Here is a 15717-nt window from a genome sequence, read left to right on the forward strand (position 1 = left end):
TATGGCCAGAATTTAGCACTTGAGGGATATTACATGCTTTTTACTTTTCTTTTTTCAGTAGGATTTTCTAGCGAAGCAATGAGGTCAGAGGCAATAAGGCAAGACCCTACGCGGAAAGGATCCGTTGTCAATGTGAATCCCACGAATACGCGGCCACAGAGTGATACCCCAGAGATTCGCAAATACAAGAAGAGATTCAATTCTGAGATACTGTGTGCTGCCTTATGGGGTAATGCAAACCTGTTTCTCCCTTGTCTCCTGCACTTCTGAAGTGCAGATGTGCCAGTATGAGCTTACAATCTTTGAGAACGTATCTGAAACCTTAGCAGTTTCTCTGCATCTATTCAATGCTTGTTAACATATTTATGTTGCAAGAGCTGATTATTATTATGTTTTTACAGTATATTGCTTCTGCTTTGATATAATTTCCCACTGCTGTATGTATGCTTCTGATGGAACCATTCAGACTTCATTCAGCTCATCAGGATGTCCTTTTCAGCTCTCTCTAACCCCTACTAGTACATCTCTTGCAGCTTTTGGGAGCTTGTAGTTGTCTTTGCATTGTATACCTGATGCACATAGGGTGTTTCTTTTGAAAAATAATCATCTTCTTGAGCCTCTTGGACATGTTGCAGAGCTTGATTAAGATGTGTTTCATAAGATGACTTTCCACCTCAGTCATCAGTTTATGTAGGAAGGAAGAGGGAAAAGAGAAGGGGTACGAGGGATGTTTTCTAGTGTGAGACTGTGGCTTGGTTTCGTTAAGAGTGATTACTGCAGAGAGAAGCTGGGTATGGGATATCAGCTGACCAAGTGTGCCTGGCCTTCTTGTCACAATGGATAATTTATGTCGGTGTCAGACAGTTAGGATCCTACACTGGTGAAAGGCTTAGAGCAGTGCTTGTTGCCTGCTACAATGTGGAATCACGGCTGCAACACCCAGTGAAAGCTCTTCTTTCTTGGCCAGAATCTATGGGGCCACCTGAATTTTTGCATTATCTAGATGTTAATAGATGATGCTTGTGTATATTATGTACATATTTATCTAGCATTGCTAAACTTAACAGACTGCAAATGCACATGCATGTCATTTTAAAAACTATGAAGAAGAGAGTTGGCCATTTCCCTGAGTCACACAATGATTGTATAGGTAACACAGTGCACTTCTCTTGTTTACATTTTCACAGCTCATTCCAAGGTTTTAGTTTTCTTTTGGGGTTATTTCCAGCATTTCTTGTTTTTCAGAACAGCACTGTTATCCTATCCTGAAAAGCCATGTCAGTTAAATAGCTTTCCCAACACCTTATCTTCCTATCTGCTGTTTTATTTCCAGAATTTAGTGGTAAGAATTTTTACCCCAATTCTATTTCTGCGTGTATTCATATGAATAGCTCTCTGATAAAATGAAGACTTGTGCAAATGTAAACTTTTGGACTGTGAGAGGGTGAAGGCAAAGAGATACTGTATGGGATCAGTAAAGATGACTCATAATTTCTCTGATCTGCCTTGTTTTGCCGGTAGCAATTTGTGCAAATGGTTTTATATTTCTTTGATCTATGTATCTGCCTGTTATGGTGATTTAAAGTATAGGTGTAATATGCTAGAGGTGTTTTACAGCTGTAACAAAGCACTTCCTTGTTGAACATTCAGGGCCAAACTGATGGTGATGCAAGCTGGTACACATGCTTGATTTCTTGATAAGGTTTAGCTTCCTTTACCCTTAAGCAAATTAAGCCATTTCATGGTGATCCATTCCTCATTCAAAAAGAGGGGGGCTTTGCTTTGCTTTTGCTTTGCTTTTACCAGTGATAATGCCATAGCATCTGGCTGGTTGCTGATTGCATTTGGCCTGTGATGCTGTTTCTTCTCATTCTGAGTGGTGAAAGTCAATGTTAATGACATGGATGCAGTAGCATAGATTTTCACACCCAGCCTCCACAGAGCCTGTACTTTTTCAGGAAGATTTCCATTTGTTTGAAAAAACAGAACTGCTTAATTGTAGGGTGGCAGTAGGAGAGCTCTGCTGGCTGTGAATAAAGACAGTGCCTGAATTTTAAAATACAGGCACTGCTTGCCACCAGCTTAGTACCTCATTAGTTTCATCTCAAAATGCATATAGCTAAGGGAAGGGGTCAGGGACAGGCGTGCATGTAAACTTGAGGCATAAACAACTGCACCACATAGGCAGCAGAGGAAGAGATGAGGGTGGAGGCGGGAGCAATTGAACCCTGATGTGCAAAGTGGGGAAGGGACCCTGAGGGACCAGTTTGCATGTGGCTTGCTTGGAATTGTAATCCCTGCTGGAAAAAATACAAAAATATGTGTTAAAGCTGAATCACAGCTTTAGTCAATGGATCCTTGGAGCTGCAGGACACTTCCTTGGCTGGTTTGGTGCTGCTGCAGCCTGTGCCGAGCCCTGACTCAGTGCATACCTCGCTCTCCCTGATTCCTTCTGCCACTTCCCAGTTTGAGGCTGTCTCCCAGTCAGGAAGACAGTTGGTGGGAAATACCCTCAAGGTGAAATGCCCCTGAGGGCTGTGGGGTGGGATCCACCAGGTGCTGACCCATGTGGGGGATGCAGAGGCAGGATGAGGGCAGGATGGGGACGCAGGAGGTTTCAGCAGCTGAAGGAGAGCCTGGGAGGGCAGCAGGCCCTCTCCCAAGACAGACTCTGCGCCTGCCAGTATCGGTGGGCTCTCCTGTCTGGAGGAGGCAGAGGAGTAGCAGAGCACCAAATATGAGCAAAGAGACGTGATGGTTCCTGAGGACTGCTGGGACCTCTGAAGTGTCAATTACTGAAAAGGCAAAGGAGAGGAAAATGGAGTTGCGTGGTGGTTTCCGACCTCTCCATGGGCTACATCTGTTTTTGTCATCCAGCCAGAGGCTTTTCAGAGTGCCCCAGCACCAGCAGCTCAGGCCCCTTCCCTGTCATTACCTCCTCCTGGATGCCGCTCTGCTCCCCTCTAACACCCTCATGCTCCTTGGGTCAGGGTGAATGTGCCCTCCCTTTTGCAAACTGCTCCCATGCCTGGTAGCCAGGGTGGTGTTTAGGTAGCGTTCCTCATCTTTGTGAGCAATGGCCTTTTTCAATACTCTGAGAAGGCACGTCACTGCTATAGATGCAGATCGCACCGAGATACAGACTCCTGTGCACTGGGCCCATGTGCTGCACTAGAAAAGGTTTGTTATGGGATCAGCCCAGATGATACATGCATTGGCACCAGTATAGTTGTATCTGGGGATTAATTGACTAGGGATTAAGGATGTTAAGCAGTATAACTATGATAATCTTGTGTGAGTTTCGCTTTTCTTACTTCATTATTTTATTATGCTTAAGGATGACAAGTTTTACATTGGGATTACAACATAGAAGTCTAATAAAGCGAGTCACGCATTTGGTTTGATTTCTATTCCCTGTACTGTATCTGACCTGTCTCTGCACAGTTTGTGAGCTCTGGGACTGAAACACTATTGCAAATAAATAGTTAATGAAATTTAGGAGTGATAATATATTAATAGATTTTTAAAACCTAGTCTTATGTATATACATATACTTATTACTAAAAAAATGTAATTGCTTTTAAATACTAAGGTTTTGTGGACTCTTGGAAAGTGTTCCAGTGCCTGTTTGGACCTTTGTATAAAGAGATTGCCTACTGACTTTTCTCATCTGTATTTGCTTGATCTTTAGGAGAAATCTGTGGAAACACAAGATTACTGTAATTCCTCTAGTTTTAACATTCAGATGGAAAAGATTGTTGGGAAGCTGAGGACCAACCCTGTGCCTGTCCTTTTACAGGAGGGCTGCACCATAATCTGTTTATCCCAGTGGGAACCAAGGCCCTGCCACTGCTTTTTTGCAATGTCCTTGTCAAGAGCATCCTGCTACCAACTCCCCTACCAACACCTAATACATCTTTGGAATACATAAGCTTGGATACCACTTCGTGCCTCACCACTCCTCCAACATTAGCATGCCTTTTTGTTTGGAAACTGGTGCTCTAGAAAGCTCTCCATGGTCTGCCAGTCTCTCACTCTCTTGAACACTGCAATTTGGAGTCAGTAGTCACTGTGGGCATGAGATCATGAGATCGTTTAGGCTGTAGGCAGCTGAGACTCAACCAGCAGTGGTTAGACCTGCTTGAAACAAGACAGTTGCTCGCATCGGTTCATCAGAATGTGTGGAAAATCTGTCTACTAACTTGGATCTTTGGTTTTGTTTCTTCTAGGAGTGAACTTGTTAGTGGGCACTGAAAGTGGTCTGATGCTGCTAGACAGAAGTGGTCAGGGGAAGGTTTATCCGCTCATCAATCGAAGACGATTCCAGCAAATGGATGTACTTGAAGGGCTGAATGTCTTGGTGACAATTTCTGGTAAAGTTAACTGTTCAGCATGATTTTTTTCCCCCATCTGGCATGGTATGGCAAAAGCTTTTCTTGGCATGCTGTGTGTTGAGGGGGAAGTCCTGACTACTAAAATCAGTGGGTTTTCCATCATTTCACCTCTCTGCATCTACAGTGCTCTGCAAGTGAATCATTTTCCACACAACACTCTGTGCTTGCTTGTCCCCTTGTCCTTCATCCTGTGGGGTGGCCTTTAAAAATGCTGCATGGCTTTGGGGGAAACATCTGGCTTGCTTTGTTTGTGAGCTGTAAGTTAATGCTTTGTGAAGTTTGTAAAAATGGCATTCTTTCTCTCTGTCATGATTACTTTCAACCTGGCCTCTTTCTATCCAAAACATGATTTGCTACTTGGTTTTAAAGGTATCTTGTGTGTTAAAATCTGTAGAATGGGAAATGCTCTTGCGAAGCAGGGAAGTAAGAGTGATGTTCAGTGAGTGTATGTGTGTTTGCTGGAGGGGAGTACATTGTGTATGTGATGTGGAAATGACCAGCGTGAGAAGGCAGATCGGGGCAGCTTTTGGCCTTGTGTCTCACTGAGTGCAACTGCAGATGGCAAAGCAATGGGAGATGAAGGGTGGTGGTGGTTGTTGTGTTTGTTTTGTGTGCGCTGATGAAAAATGTGTGTTATGAAGCTTGAGGTTCCAGACTCTTTGGCTCCAGAGAATTATTGCATAAGGTTACCCTGCTGTTAAGCAACTTGATGTGGTGCACTGTTAATCTTTCTTCACAGGTATTGTTCAGCCATCTACCTTCCTTTTGTTTTGGTCTGTTTGTGAAATCGGCCTTCTCTAGGCTTTGCATGTGTGACAGGGAGAGGATGTTAAATGAGGTTTCTCACAGTGGCCCCTGTGTCATTCAGAGCCACTCAAAATTTTGTTGAGGCTCCAGAACCCCTCTGACTCCACTGGAGGAGCTCTCTGGCTCTCCCAACACTTGTGCAAAAGGACACGTACCTAGACAGTTTAATGCAATTTAATGCATTAGTGGTGTCATGCTACTGCAGGTCCAAAGAACCATGCCCATGCTGGTGTCGTAAACACGGGATTTAGTTTCTGTCTGGAACAACCGTATTTTATGGGCTTGTTGCTTTTGCTGTGTTCTCAGCCACAGCTATGCTGTGAAATCTTTAAAAAGAAAAGATGAATCAAGGAGGGTTTTAAAAAACACAACCTGCTGTGTGTCCTTCTGATGTCTAATGCTGTACGTTAAAATGCAAGCTGTTTGAAAAGCACCATTTGATAGAGTTTATTCTGTAGTAGACCTTGTAAACAAAAATATTGTATAATCCAACTTATGTAAAATCTATTGGTTTGAGGCATACCCTACACAGATGACAAGTGTCTGTGATTCAGTTTTGTGTGTAATTGTTTTAAGTTTATTTACATTTGCATCAGTCAGGATCCTGACATCCGTTTTCTTTGTTTCCTTCAAAACTATTGTTTCCTCTGTGGAGACATGCTACATTAACTCTTAAGAAATCAGCTGATCTTTGGCTGGTGTGTGCCTTCATCTCTGTCCCATCTCCTGCATTTTATGGGAGGTTACTGGAGTATGAGGCAGGAAAGAGGCATCCCTGCCAACTGAGAGGCAGGGCTGGGGGAGCATACTGAGCGAAACCGTGATGCTGTTATGGCCAGGCTCCCCCTTACATCCCTCTTTTGGTTTCTGCACTGCAGTTCTCAATTTAAGGTACCCTCATGCTGGACTTCCCTTACTGGCTTTTTGTTTGTGGTGAGTTGCTCCACCTCTCCAGGCAAACTAGGAATGCTGAAAAGAGGTCATGTTTCTGCAAATGATCCATTTTGGCAGACTGATTATGGAGCTGCATCTGAGCTTTGTCCCAGGACTGCTACCGCTTCACTGGGAGTGTTGTTCAGCTCCCTGTGGTGCACTCGGCTGCGTGTTCCCTTGACTTTTTCAGGAAGTGATGTGCTAACTGTGGTGAGGTTTGAAAGGTGTCACCAGATTGTGTGAAGAAGTTGCAGTGCTTTAGGTTTTCGAAGGTATTGTCACCTAAAGTTGCTTTTAATGTACACTTTTGAGTCTGAAAACCTGAAATCAATTCTTCCCCCAATTTATATCTGAAATATAAAACTTTTTGACAGCAAAGCTTTTGATACTGAGATACAGAGCTGCTACAGTTGGTACAAAGAAAGCTTTGCAGGTCAAAGCAGAGTAGTTAACTGGTTCTTCAGTTCATACTGTTGGGAGAAAAAAAACATAGTTTCGGCTTCTCAGGTAATACAGTGAGAGTCATAAAAATGCTGGAGGAGAGCGCGGCGGTGTACATACAGAGCATTCTCCACTTGTGGCTTCCTGACGGTTTTGCCAGCCCAACTGGCTGGTGATGGCAGTCAGGAAGGTAGGAAGGGATGACAGAGTAGATCAACTGGTTGGAATCTGCCTGCTTGGTAATTAAAAAACACAGCAACAATAAAACTGAAAACTCAATGTAGGAAAAGGGACTTTGCATTTGAAACAATGTCTGTGGGAGAATCAGAGCCCCGAGTTCTTGTAGAAGTCACTGGCTGATCAGTTCATTGCCTGGAGCAGAGTTTCCTTATTTCATGACCATAACAATTACACAGAAAAAAAAAAAAAATCAGATTTTTGAGAGCTGTTTAGATTTACAAGCAGAAGGAGCTAATCCCCCCACTCCCAATATGAACGTTAAGAGCAGCATAACTTGTTGAAATACACACATAGCCATGTTTATGTAACTAACCAGTCCTGTTCTTTTCATGTCAGGCTGCTGAAAGGCAGAGGAATTTCCTGTCTTGTGACTTTCCTTGTGGTCTAGACACTAAAACACAATGGGATCACACTTGAGATATTTCTCTGTTGTTGTTTTGAAAAATGTTTCTGGTTGGAGAGAAATACCCTGGTGCACATCATGTGAACAAAAAAAAAAAAAATTAACCACGTGCTGGGAAATTCCCGTGTGTGCTGTTTGTTCCGAGTCTTGAAGTTTGACTAAGCTACTGGGAAAGCTAAAGCAATGGAAATATCTGAGAGAGAATTTGTCTCCTGGTGGACAGACACTTGTGATTGTTTTAAAAACATTTGGTGCACTGTACTGACCTTGAGCCCTCTGAGCTCTTCCTCTCCTGGAACTGCAGTGCGTTCTGGTCTGGACTATGTTCCCTATTTTTCAGTGTTTCTAAAAGGGCCCTTGTGGCTATTGTTTGCAGTATTTTCATGGGAGGACCTTTCCTTGGTCAGACGTGGGACCTCTGGGAATATTGTTTTCTGCTCTAGTCCCTTTTCCAAATCTTTAGAAAGCTATGGGAGTGGTGGGGCTTTATCCCTTTATGAAACATGGCTTAATAAATACAAAGCCAGGCAATAAATCAGGTGCTCATTTACTGCCAAATTTGCTGTCACGTTTGTAGTAGGGATAAACAAAGGACAGTGCAATGTTGTTTCACATTTCATTTTGTGCCATCAGAGCAGAGGCTTTTAAAATTAGATAGCAGGTCCAGTGTTTGAAAAAGGGTCTCCAATTCCACTTTAAATTTAAGCTCAGTGAACAGATTTTTGACTTTGCCTCCTCTTTTCCTCCAGCCCTTCCCCATCCAAGTAATCATAAAAGGATCTTTTAGACTGTGTGTCTTTGTAATGGAATGGCTTGTGGCACTGGAGTCTGTGGAGCAGCCTGTTTGCAAGCTGTGCTCACCCAGCCCCTGCAGCTGCTTTTCTTGAGGAGCCCAGCTCTTTTAGGAAATACCCCACTATTAGGGTAGGGTCTCTGTGCCAGCTCCAGGACCCCAGTGTGGAACTGGCTGGGCACACCAGGATGGTCTCAATGCTCAGGCTTCATGTCCTGCTGCAACTAGTATCCCCTGATGCCGTATGCACATCCCTGTCTCTGAAATGAGCAGCCAGCTGTGAACTGATCCATCAGTAGGCAGCATGTGAAAACTTAAAAAGACAAATTAAAGACATTAGCTAAACTCTATAGCTGGATTTGGCTGGCAGGCTGCCAGGTGGACCATCCTGACAGGTCATGGCTTTCTGCAGTGTAGACCAGTACTGTGTCACTTGGCCAGCCCGGCACTGACTGCAGTACAGGTCAGCTGTCTTCCTCTCAGCTCCGAGGCCTCAGTCACCCAGCTGCCTCATCGTGGCTGGTGAAGCACTAGCATAGAGCAACTCCATTGACAAGTTGGGTCCCTGAGAGCATCTCCTGTTTTCTTTCCTTGAGCAGAGACCTCATGGAGCCTTACTGGCTCCTAGCAAAGCACGGATGATCTCTCTTCCTCGCCTCCAGCTTCATCTGTGGGACTGTAATGGCTTTGGGCAGCAAAGCATTGGAGGAGGAAAGATGCACACTTTGAGTATGTGCATTTAGGGCCACCTTCTCGCTAGTTCAGCAAATGCTTTTTAGGCCATTAGTTGTTAAAGAATCACTGATAAAGTTTATCGTGAACCTTGCTCTGCATTCAGAGGCCTTCTCTTATTGAGAGTTAAGAGTCTGCACTGTATTTTGATGACCATGGCAGATGCATTGTCTGTTGAAGATAGGGCAGCCTGGGCAAGTAGAGTCTCCCACCTGTGGAGAAAAAACACCTCATGCAGTTTCTGTGTGCAGCCTGATAAGTATTACACCCCTTGCAGCACAAGGGAAGGGCTGCTGACAAAGCAGTTGTCAGCTTTTAGCAAGCAGATGAAGTCTGCATGGGCCGTGTGAAATTCTCTCACTGCAATTTCAGATACTGTACGTTTTTCCTTACAACAGAACTGGTGTAAAGTGGTTCAGTAATTGAAGTTTTTGCGGTGTGCTTTTCCGCCAGGGGAATAATGAACAATCTTAGTAAAACGTGACCAGTTTGTGTCTCCAAGGATGATATAAGGGATGGAAATGTCCTGGTCACTAGCTTGGAAGAATTTGTAAAATACATTTCATCACCATATTCTTCTTCACTTTTGCTTCCTCCTTTCAGATGAGTCCTACTCTCTTCTGATAGCTGTATAGATAATTTTGGGCCTCAAATTCCATCCTGCTGCTCTCCTATGGTTTTGTGCGAAAAAGAACCATTCTGACTCAGCTATATATTTTTTTTTATCTCAGTGCATGACTCTGGTGCTTTTGTTGTGGGAGTATAACCTTTTTCTAATAAAAGTTGTTTGTGTCCTAAGAATCAGACAACTGAAGAGCTGTTCCCTTGAGCTTGTCATTTTATGTTCATGTGGTATTACCATGTGTCTCTGTCATTGATTACCAGAAAAACGTGTGTTCGGGTGGAGTCTGGAGGAAAGCTGTTGTGGACGTAAAAACTGAGGAAGATCTCTGTGGTTGCAGCAGTTTCTCCTTCTTTGTTATTTTGATTTGCTCTGCAGGGCTTTCTGTTTGCTTGGGCAGGATTTTTTGCACTTACCTTCCTATGGAGATAAACCAATCTTTTTCATTTTGTGGCCAGGTAAGAAGAACAAGTTGCGAGTTTACTATTTGTCCTGGTTAAGAAATAAAATCCTTCACAATGACCCTGAAGTAGAAAAGAAACAGGGCTGGACAACAGTGGGCGACTTGGAAGGCTGTGTGCACTATAAAGTTGGTGAGTAGTGCATGCAGTAATCAAATCGTCGGGATGAAAAGCTGGCTGAGAAAGGGAACTGCAGTGTGTGTAGCTGCTGGGTTTAACATGTGGCTTTATTTCTAGCTTTCTTCCCTGTCCCTCAGGGTGAACTTTTCTGGCAAAGTACCAGAATAGATGGCAAGTTACTGAGTTAAACTGAATATGGGAGAGGTTTTGTGGTGGGATGCTGGGCTGTGAACTGGAGTGGGTGCAGATCCCCATCTGTCTCCTTCCCGTAGTGGATGCAACTTCCAGGAGAGAGCTGATATGGACCGTGAGGTCTGGTAACATTTCACCACCTCTGTTAGACCCTTTAGGTAACAGAGGCACTTGTGAACCAACAGGTTTCCCTGTTTTTTTACCATGATGAAATCACATGCTGGAATGGAGTGAAAAAAGTCTTTCTCTTTAATGTATATTTTAAAGACGGGGGGGGGGGGAAGAAAAGGGGAAAAAAAAGAAAGATAGTGGGAGGAGAAAGCTAGTGCATGAGCTTTGAGGAGGCATCTGGGAACAGGAGCATATGCTTAACTTCAAGATGATTCATTGATTCCCCTTAGCTCACGGAATTTCCTAATGCCATCTCAGATCCACTGCAATACAGTTATGGGATGAAGTGTGTTTTCACTAGGCATGTGCCTTTTGAGTGGTTTTAAGTAATGTAAATGGATTTGACTGTAGAAACGTCCACAGAAACTAGTGAAAGACGTAGCATTCAGTCAGCAGAGTATGCAGTGAACCTGCTGCCCTGCAGGTGGGGATATGAACCAAGAGCTCTTTCTCCTCCTTGTTTCATGATGCATCTTAATGGGCGCTGGATGTTGCCTTTGATTTGGTTGTCTCCTAAGAACCAGCTCAGTTCCTTTCCAGCTATGTCAGTCAATGTGGAGCAGCAGCAATTGGGACTGAGCTCAGTCTCCTCATGTCATGCGTGTGCTCTTGGAAAAGCCCAAGGGGGTGTAATCAATAACCATGGCAGTCACTTACTGCTGAACCAGGAACTTGACCCCGAAAACAATTAATAATGTACTTCTCTGGTATCATACCCCAGGGTGTCAGCAGCATAATGAAGTAGCCTGTTAACAATACATTAACAGCTATTGAAAGGAGGCTTTCCAGCAGGAAAGCTTCTGAAACAAAGAGCATTTTCTTCGAGATGAAGAGGGGTTTGTTACCCTGGGCTGCAGCCTGGCACTGAACTTCCCTCTGAACCATAGATGTACAGTAGACTTCTTCAGGTAGTGAGAGGCCTCTTTGACAGCTATGCTTCAGTTCCCAAGAAGGATGAGCTCTGCCAATAGTTGGGCTTGCAGTCTGGAGGCTGCCACTGAGGCAGCTGGCACTGATCGCTTCCTCATCTCTTCAATGCAACAGGGGTCTCGGACGTCAGGGTGAAGTGGTATTTATGGATCTCGGTTGCTTCAGGCAACTTTTGGCTCCTCTAAATGATAAATTGCTCTTTTGAAACTTAAGATTTGGGTAAATTCCCAGATAGCACTCAGAGCAAAGAATGAAGATTATCAAAGGTCCCCTTTCACAGAGAAGGTGGTTTTGTTCAACACCCCCCTCTTCCCCGAGAAAAAATTCCAAGAAGTCTTGTAAGCTAGACAAGACTGAACAAAAGCTCTGTTTTTTAGTCAGTACAGCTGTGGAGGTTGAGAGACTTTTTTTTTTGTCTGTTGAAAAAGTGTCAAGTCCTTTAATACTTATAGTTCAGTAGTCCTGCTTTCCTGCAGAGTAAAAAGAGGGCAAGTAGTAGCTTTGTCTCCCTCTCTACCATGAGATAGCAACTACAGGCTTGTACAGTAGTAAGATATCTAAAAGACATTAATATTTATTAAAGAAGCATTTTTATCACAAGTCAGAGATTTTCACTCCTGCCATGTTTCAAAATCATTTTTGGTTGGGACATATAATGGCAGAAAGTGAAGGTGCATGGAATTACTCATTGTTTTTGAAAAGTGTCATATTCCCCTAAAACGTGGGGTAAAGAGGTTGCAGAAACCTCCAGAGGTTTCTCAGTGTCATCTAAATAATACTTTTTTTTTTTTTTTCTTCCCCTAAAAAGAGTGCTGGAAACAGGTTAACAAACCCCAATATTTGGAAGTCCCCATGATCTGTTCCTTCTCAAATCCAGATGACAGCTGGAAATGCAGATCCAGCAACATTTCTGGAATGGCCATTTCTAGACTTTAATCGTCCCTCCCTGAGAACAGTGGTAGTGAACAGAGCTTTTTTGGATAGTTAATTTAGCCAGCTGTTTGAATGTGGCAACAGAGATATACTCAAGCATTTGTGGATCAGCTATGTAATGACACTTTATTTCTGATAAATTCTGTGGACTTTTTTTGTTTTTCAAATGAGTTATCTCAGACTTTAGGGACAAAGGAAAGTGCTCTGCTATCAAACTTGTCTTGATTTTGAAATGGACTTGTTTCTTAACTTTTTATTTCAGTTCCTTTTTTTTCCTACTTTCTTCTGGGGAATTTTGCGATCAGCTCAAAATACCACTGCCAGTGCTGTGACTGGAACTGCCAATACACGCTGCCACAGTCATAGCCTTCTTTATTGGAAATATCCCTGTCTGAAAACTGATTTTCTTGTCTTGATGAGTAAGCACTATCTAATGTGAGAAAAATAAGTGTAAATAAGTGTGTACCAAGTAGATAATTCAAAACATGGTCACAGGTTCAGTTACTGATAAGAGTAACGATTTTTTGTCATAAATGCGTCAAAATATTTAACTACATAGAATTAGCAATCCTAGAATGCAGTGTTACTGAAAACCTCCAAATGTACGTAAGAGTGGAGAAATATTGTCATTTTCTGCTTTCCTGAAGTAGCTTGAATGACTTTGGAATTATTATTGAATTCTTTTTTGTTTGTTTGTTTTTTTAATTTCAGTAAAATATGAAAGAATCAAGTTCTTGGTAATTGCATTGAAGAGTTCTGTGGAAGTCTATGCATGGGCACCAAAGCCATACCATAAATTTATGGCCTTTAAGGTAACAGTACATTTCAGCTGTAAGTAGGATTTCTCATAACCACTTACAGTTACCCATTTTACAAAAATGTTCTGACATTTTATCATGGCCGTATTACAAGTTCTTTGGTAAATCTGTCACGAACTTTGTATAATATTTTAATTTAGAAGTCTTTTTAGCTCTAAGAGGCAGTACACTTAAAGTTTAAATTGTAACTGAGCATAAACTGATAATCAGAATGACACAATATCACAACTGTTTGTTTCATCTCCCTGTAAATAAAACATGAGGCAGAGAGAAGTGAACTGAGTCTAAACATCTTCATCTGAGCAGAACAAGTCATTAAGTGATACTCAGCATTGTTATTTTTTTTTGAATGCTCCAAGAATGAAGTTAGCTGGCTTGGTATAACAGACTGATTTACAGACAGTTACTGTCGGTTGTGCAGATTGAAGTAAACACTATGGGAGTGTCAAATTGCTCTGAACTTTAGGGAAAACATTCTTACTAAAAAACAAACAGACCAACTAAAGTAAACCCCACAGAAAATATCTTACAGTATTATGTGATTGAAATGCAACAGGTTGCAGAGTAATCTCTCCTTTTCCATGAGAGACATGTTAGCCTAACTGGTCTGATGGATGGGGGCCAGAGGGACGTGGGAGAAATAATATGTGCATTAGAGCATGTTTTTATAAAAGCCACTGTGGTTCTAAGCAGTAGAATAAATCTCACTGATGGTTGTCTCACAGTCGTTTGGAGAATTGGTACATAAGCCATTGCTGGTGGATCTCACCGTGGAAGAGGGTCAGAGACTAAAAGTGATCTATGGCTCCTGCGCTGGCTTCCATGCCGTTGATGTGGATTCAGGATCGGTCTATGATATTTATCTACCAACACATGTAAGAACTGCATCCGGGGTCGGGTTTTTCTTTCTTTCTGGCTCCCTCCCCTTCTGCCTGCCTCCCCTCCCCCTTCCTTTCCTCAGATTACCAAGATGTCAGGCTGTCCCTGTGGATCACTGCCAGATGCCAGCAGCAGTGAATTGGGTTGGAGGGGTCTGAGCAGATGCAGCCACCTGTGCTTAGGGGCTTGTGCTTCACTCTGTGTCCTCTCCTCGTGGTCAGTATGTCTCCATGGTTGAGAGCTGCCCACTCAGCTCTGATGTGGGCCAATGTGACTGTTTCAGAGGTAGCAGCTAAATGGCTGAGTGCGTTGTAAATGCCCAGCAGAGGTGCAGGGAAGGTAGCAGTGCAAATGGCATGACAGCCCGCTGATGAAATTCAACAGGGTTGGCAAAGGCCAGGTGGTCTTAGGTACCAAGGTTTCCTGTTCATTGTACACAGAGGTGTCAGATGGGCCTCCAGTGTGTGATGCACCTCCCCAAGCACTATGCACTACAGTGCTGAGGTATGAAGACTGCATCTGGGCTGCTTGCTCCAGGCTCCCTTTCTGCCCATGGAAAGAAATAGGTGTTCCTACAGAGAAGTTAATCTTTCCTGGTTTTGGATGAGAGGATTTGTGCCCCAAGGGTTTTCAAGTCTTTGTTGTCATTGTGTAGCACGTCTAGCTCAGGGGCAGCAGAGCTAGTGCTTCTAAAGTGAGTGAATCCCCGATCTGCTGTCAGCCAAAATCAAAAATCACCCAGTCCTTTCTCCCAGCACAGGCTCTGGGGCATTAAAACAAAAGGTGTCCTCCTCTCCTCTGCTTCTGTAGATCCAGAGCAGTATCCAACCTCATGCAATCATCATTCTCCCAAACACGGATGGGATGGAGCTACTGGTCTGCTATGAGGATGAAGGAGTTTATGTCAACACATACGGAAGGATAACTAAGGATGTGGTTCTGCAGTGGGGAGAAATGCCAACTTCAGTTGGTAAGTGCCTCTGGCGAATCATATACAACGGGCTGTTAGGGAGCATGAGTGTGTGCATGCGGGCAGAAAGAAGGTGCATCGGGTTTGACTTCAGATTCAGAAGCAACGATGCTGTAGTATTCCTGGAAAACAACTGCACAAAGTGGAGAGTGATCATATGGATCTGTTTTGTGCTGAGTTTTTAAGAACAAAATCCAAACAAGCAAGTTGTGGAGTTCAGGAGTGAAAAACTCACCAGGCCCTCTGTGGGCTGCTGCAGAATTTTTTTTTAGACAGCTACAAAGTTGTGGAAACCTTTCAGTATAAAGACATGTAAGGTGGCAGGTGGGCAAGACATTATTATGGACAATTCTATATAGATAACAGTCTGTATATCTGATTTGATGTATTTACTTTAATTCACCTGCAGATTGCTCACCTACCCTAGCATGATAATTCTCCCACATCTCTCCAGTTCAAAATAAGGTAGTTTTGAGAGTGGGAGCAATGAGTGTAGTAAAATGGGTGTGGATTTGTTACAGATACAAGTACACACCAGGATCCCTCTTACTGCCTGTGCTGCCGTGTTTCAGTGCTGAGTATAGCCTGGGCTGTGGTCACACCTTCCTTTTGTTGGGCAAGCCCATTGCGTTTTACGTGGTTTGAAATGGACGCATGTGTTGGAAGGTGGATGCTGATAGCTGTTCAAGCAACACGAACAATAATGGAAGAGGAAATTTAAAGAAGTTTCATGAACAGCATGTTCACTCCTGTGGTGATTAACTCTTGACTAGATCTAAAAGCAAGCAGAATTTATTAGCTGGCAAATTGCAGAGCCTTTGGGGACTGGAGTGTCTGTGAAGTAAATGACACTGAGGCAGCTGACACCATCTGAACAT

The 15717-nt window shown here is 43.2% G+C and overlaps 1 protein-coding gene across 8 annotated transcripts in view; it reads left to right on the forward strand.

The window, feature by feature from the left end:
• MAP4K4 (mitogen-activated protein kinase kinase kinase kinase 4) overlaps positions 1-15717 on the forward strand; it is a 169764-nt gene that overhangs the window by 148788 nt on the left and 5259 nt on the right. For 6 of the 8 annotated variants that reach the window (XM_074815104.1, XM_074815106.1, XM_074815107.1 and 3 more), the window contains 6 exons: positions 59-229; positions 4230-4373; positions 9824-9958; positions 12884-12984; positions 13716-13865; positions 14680-14839. In XM_074815104.1, coding sequence (XP_074671205.1) covers positions 59-229; positions 4230-4373; positions 9824-9958; positions 12884-12984; positions 13716-13865; positions 14680-14839 — 861 coding nt within the window. The remainder of the gene's footprint in view (positions 1-58; positions 230-4229; positions 4374-9823; positions 9959-12883; positions 12985-13715; positions 13866-14679; positions 14840-15717) is intronic. The other 2 variants (XM_074815105.1, XM_074815108.1) reach the window with 1 other exon arrangement.

The sequence above is a fragment of the Strix aluco genome, chromosome 2, assembly GCF_031877795.1.
Source record: "Strix aluco isolate bStrAlu1 chromosome 2, bStrAlu1.hap1, whole genome shotgun sequence".
In the NCBI taxonomy this organism is placed as follows: Eukaryota; Metazoa; Chordata; class Aves; order Strigiformes; family Strigidae; genus Strix; species Strix aluco.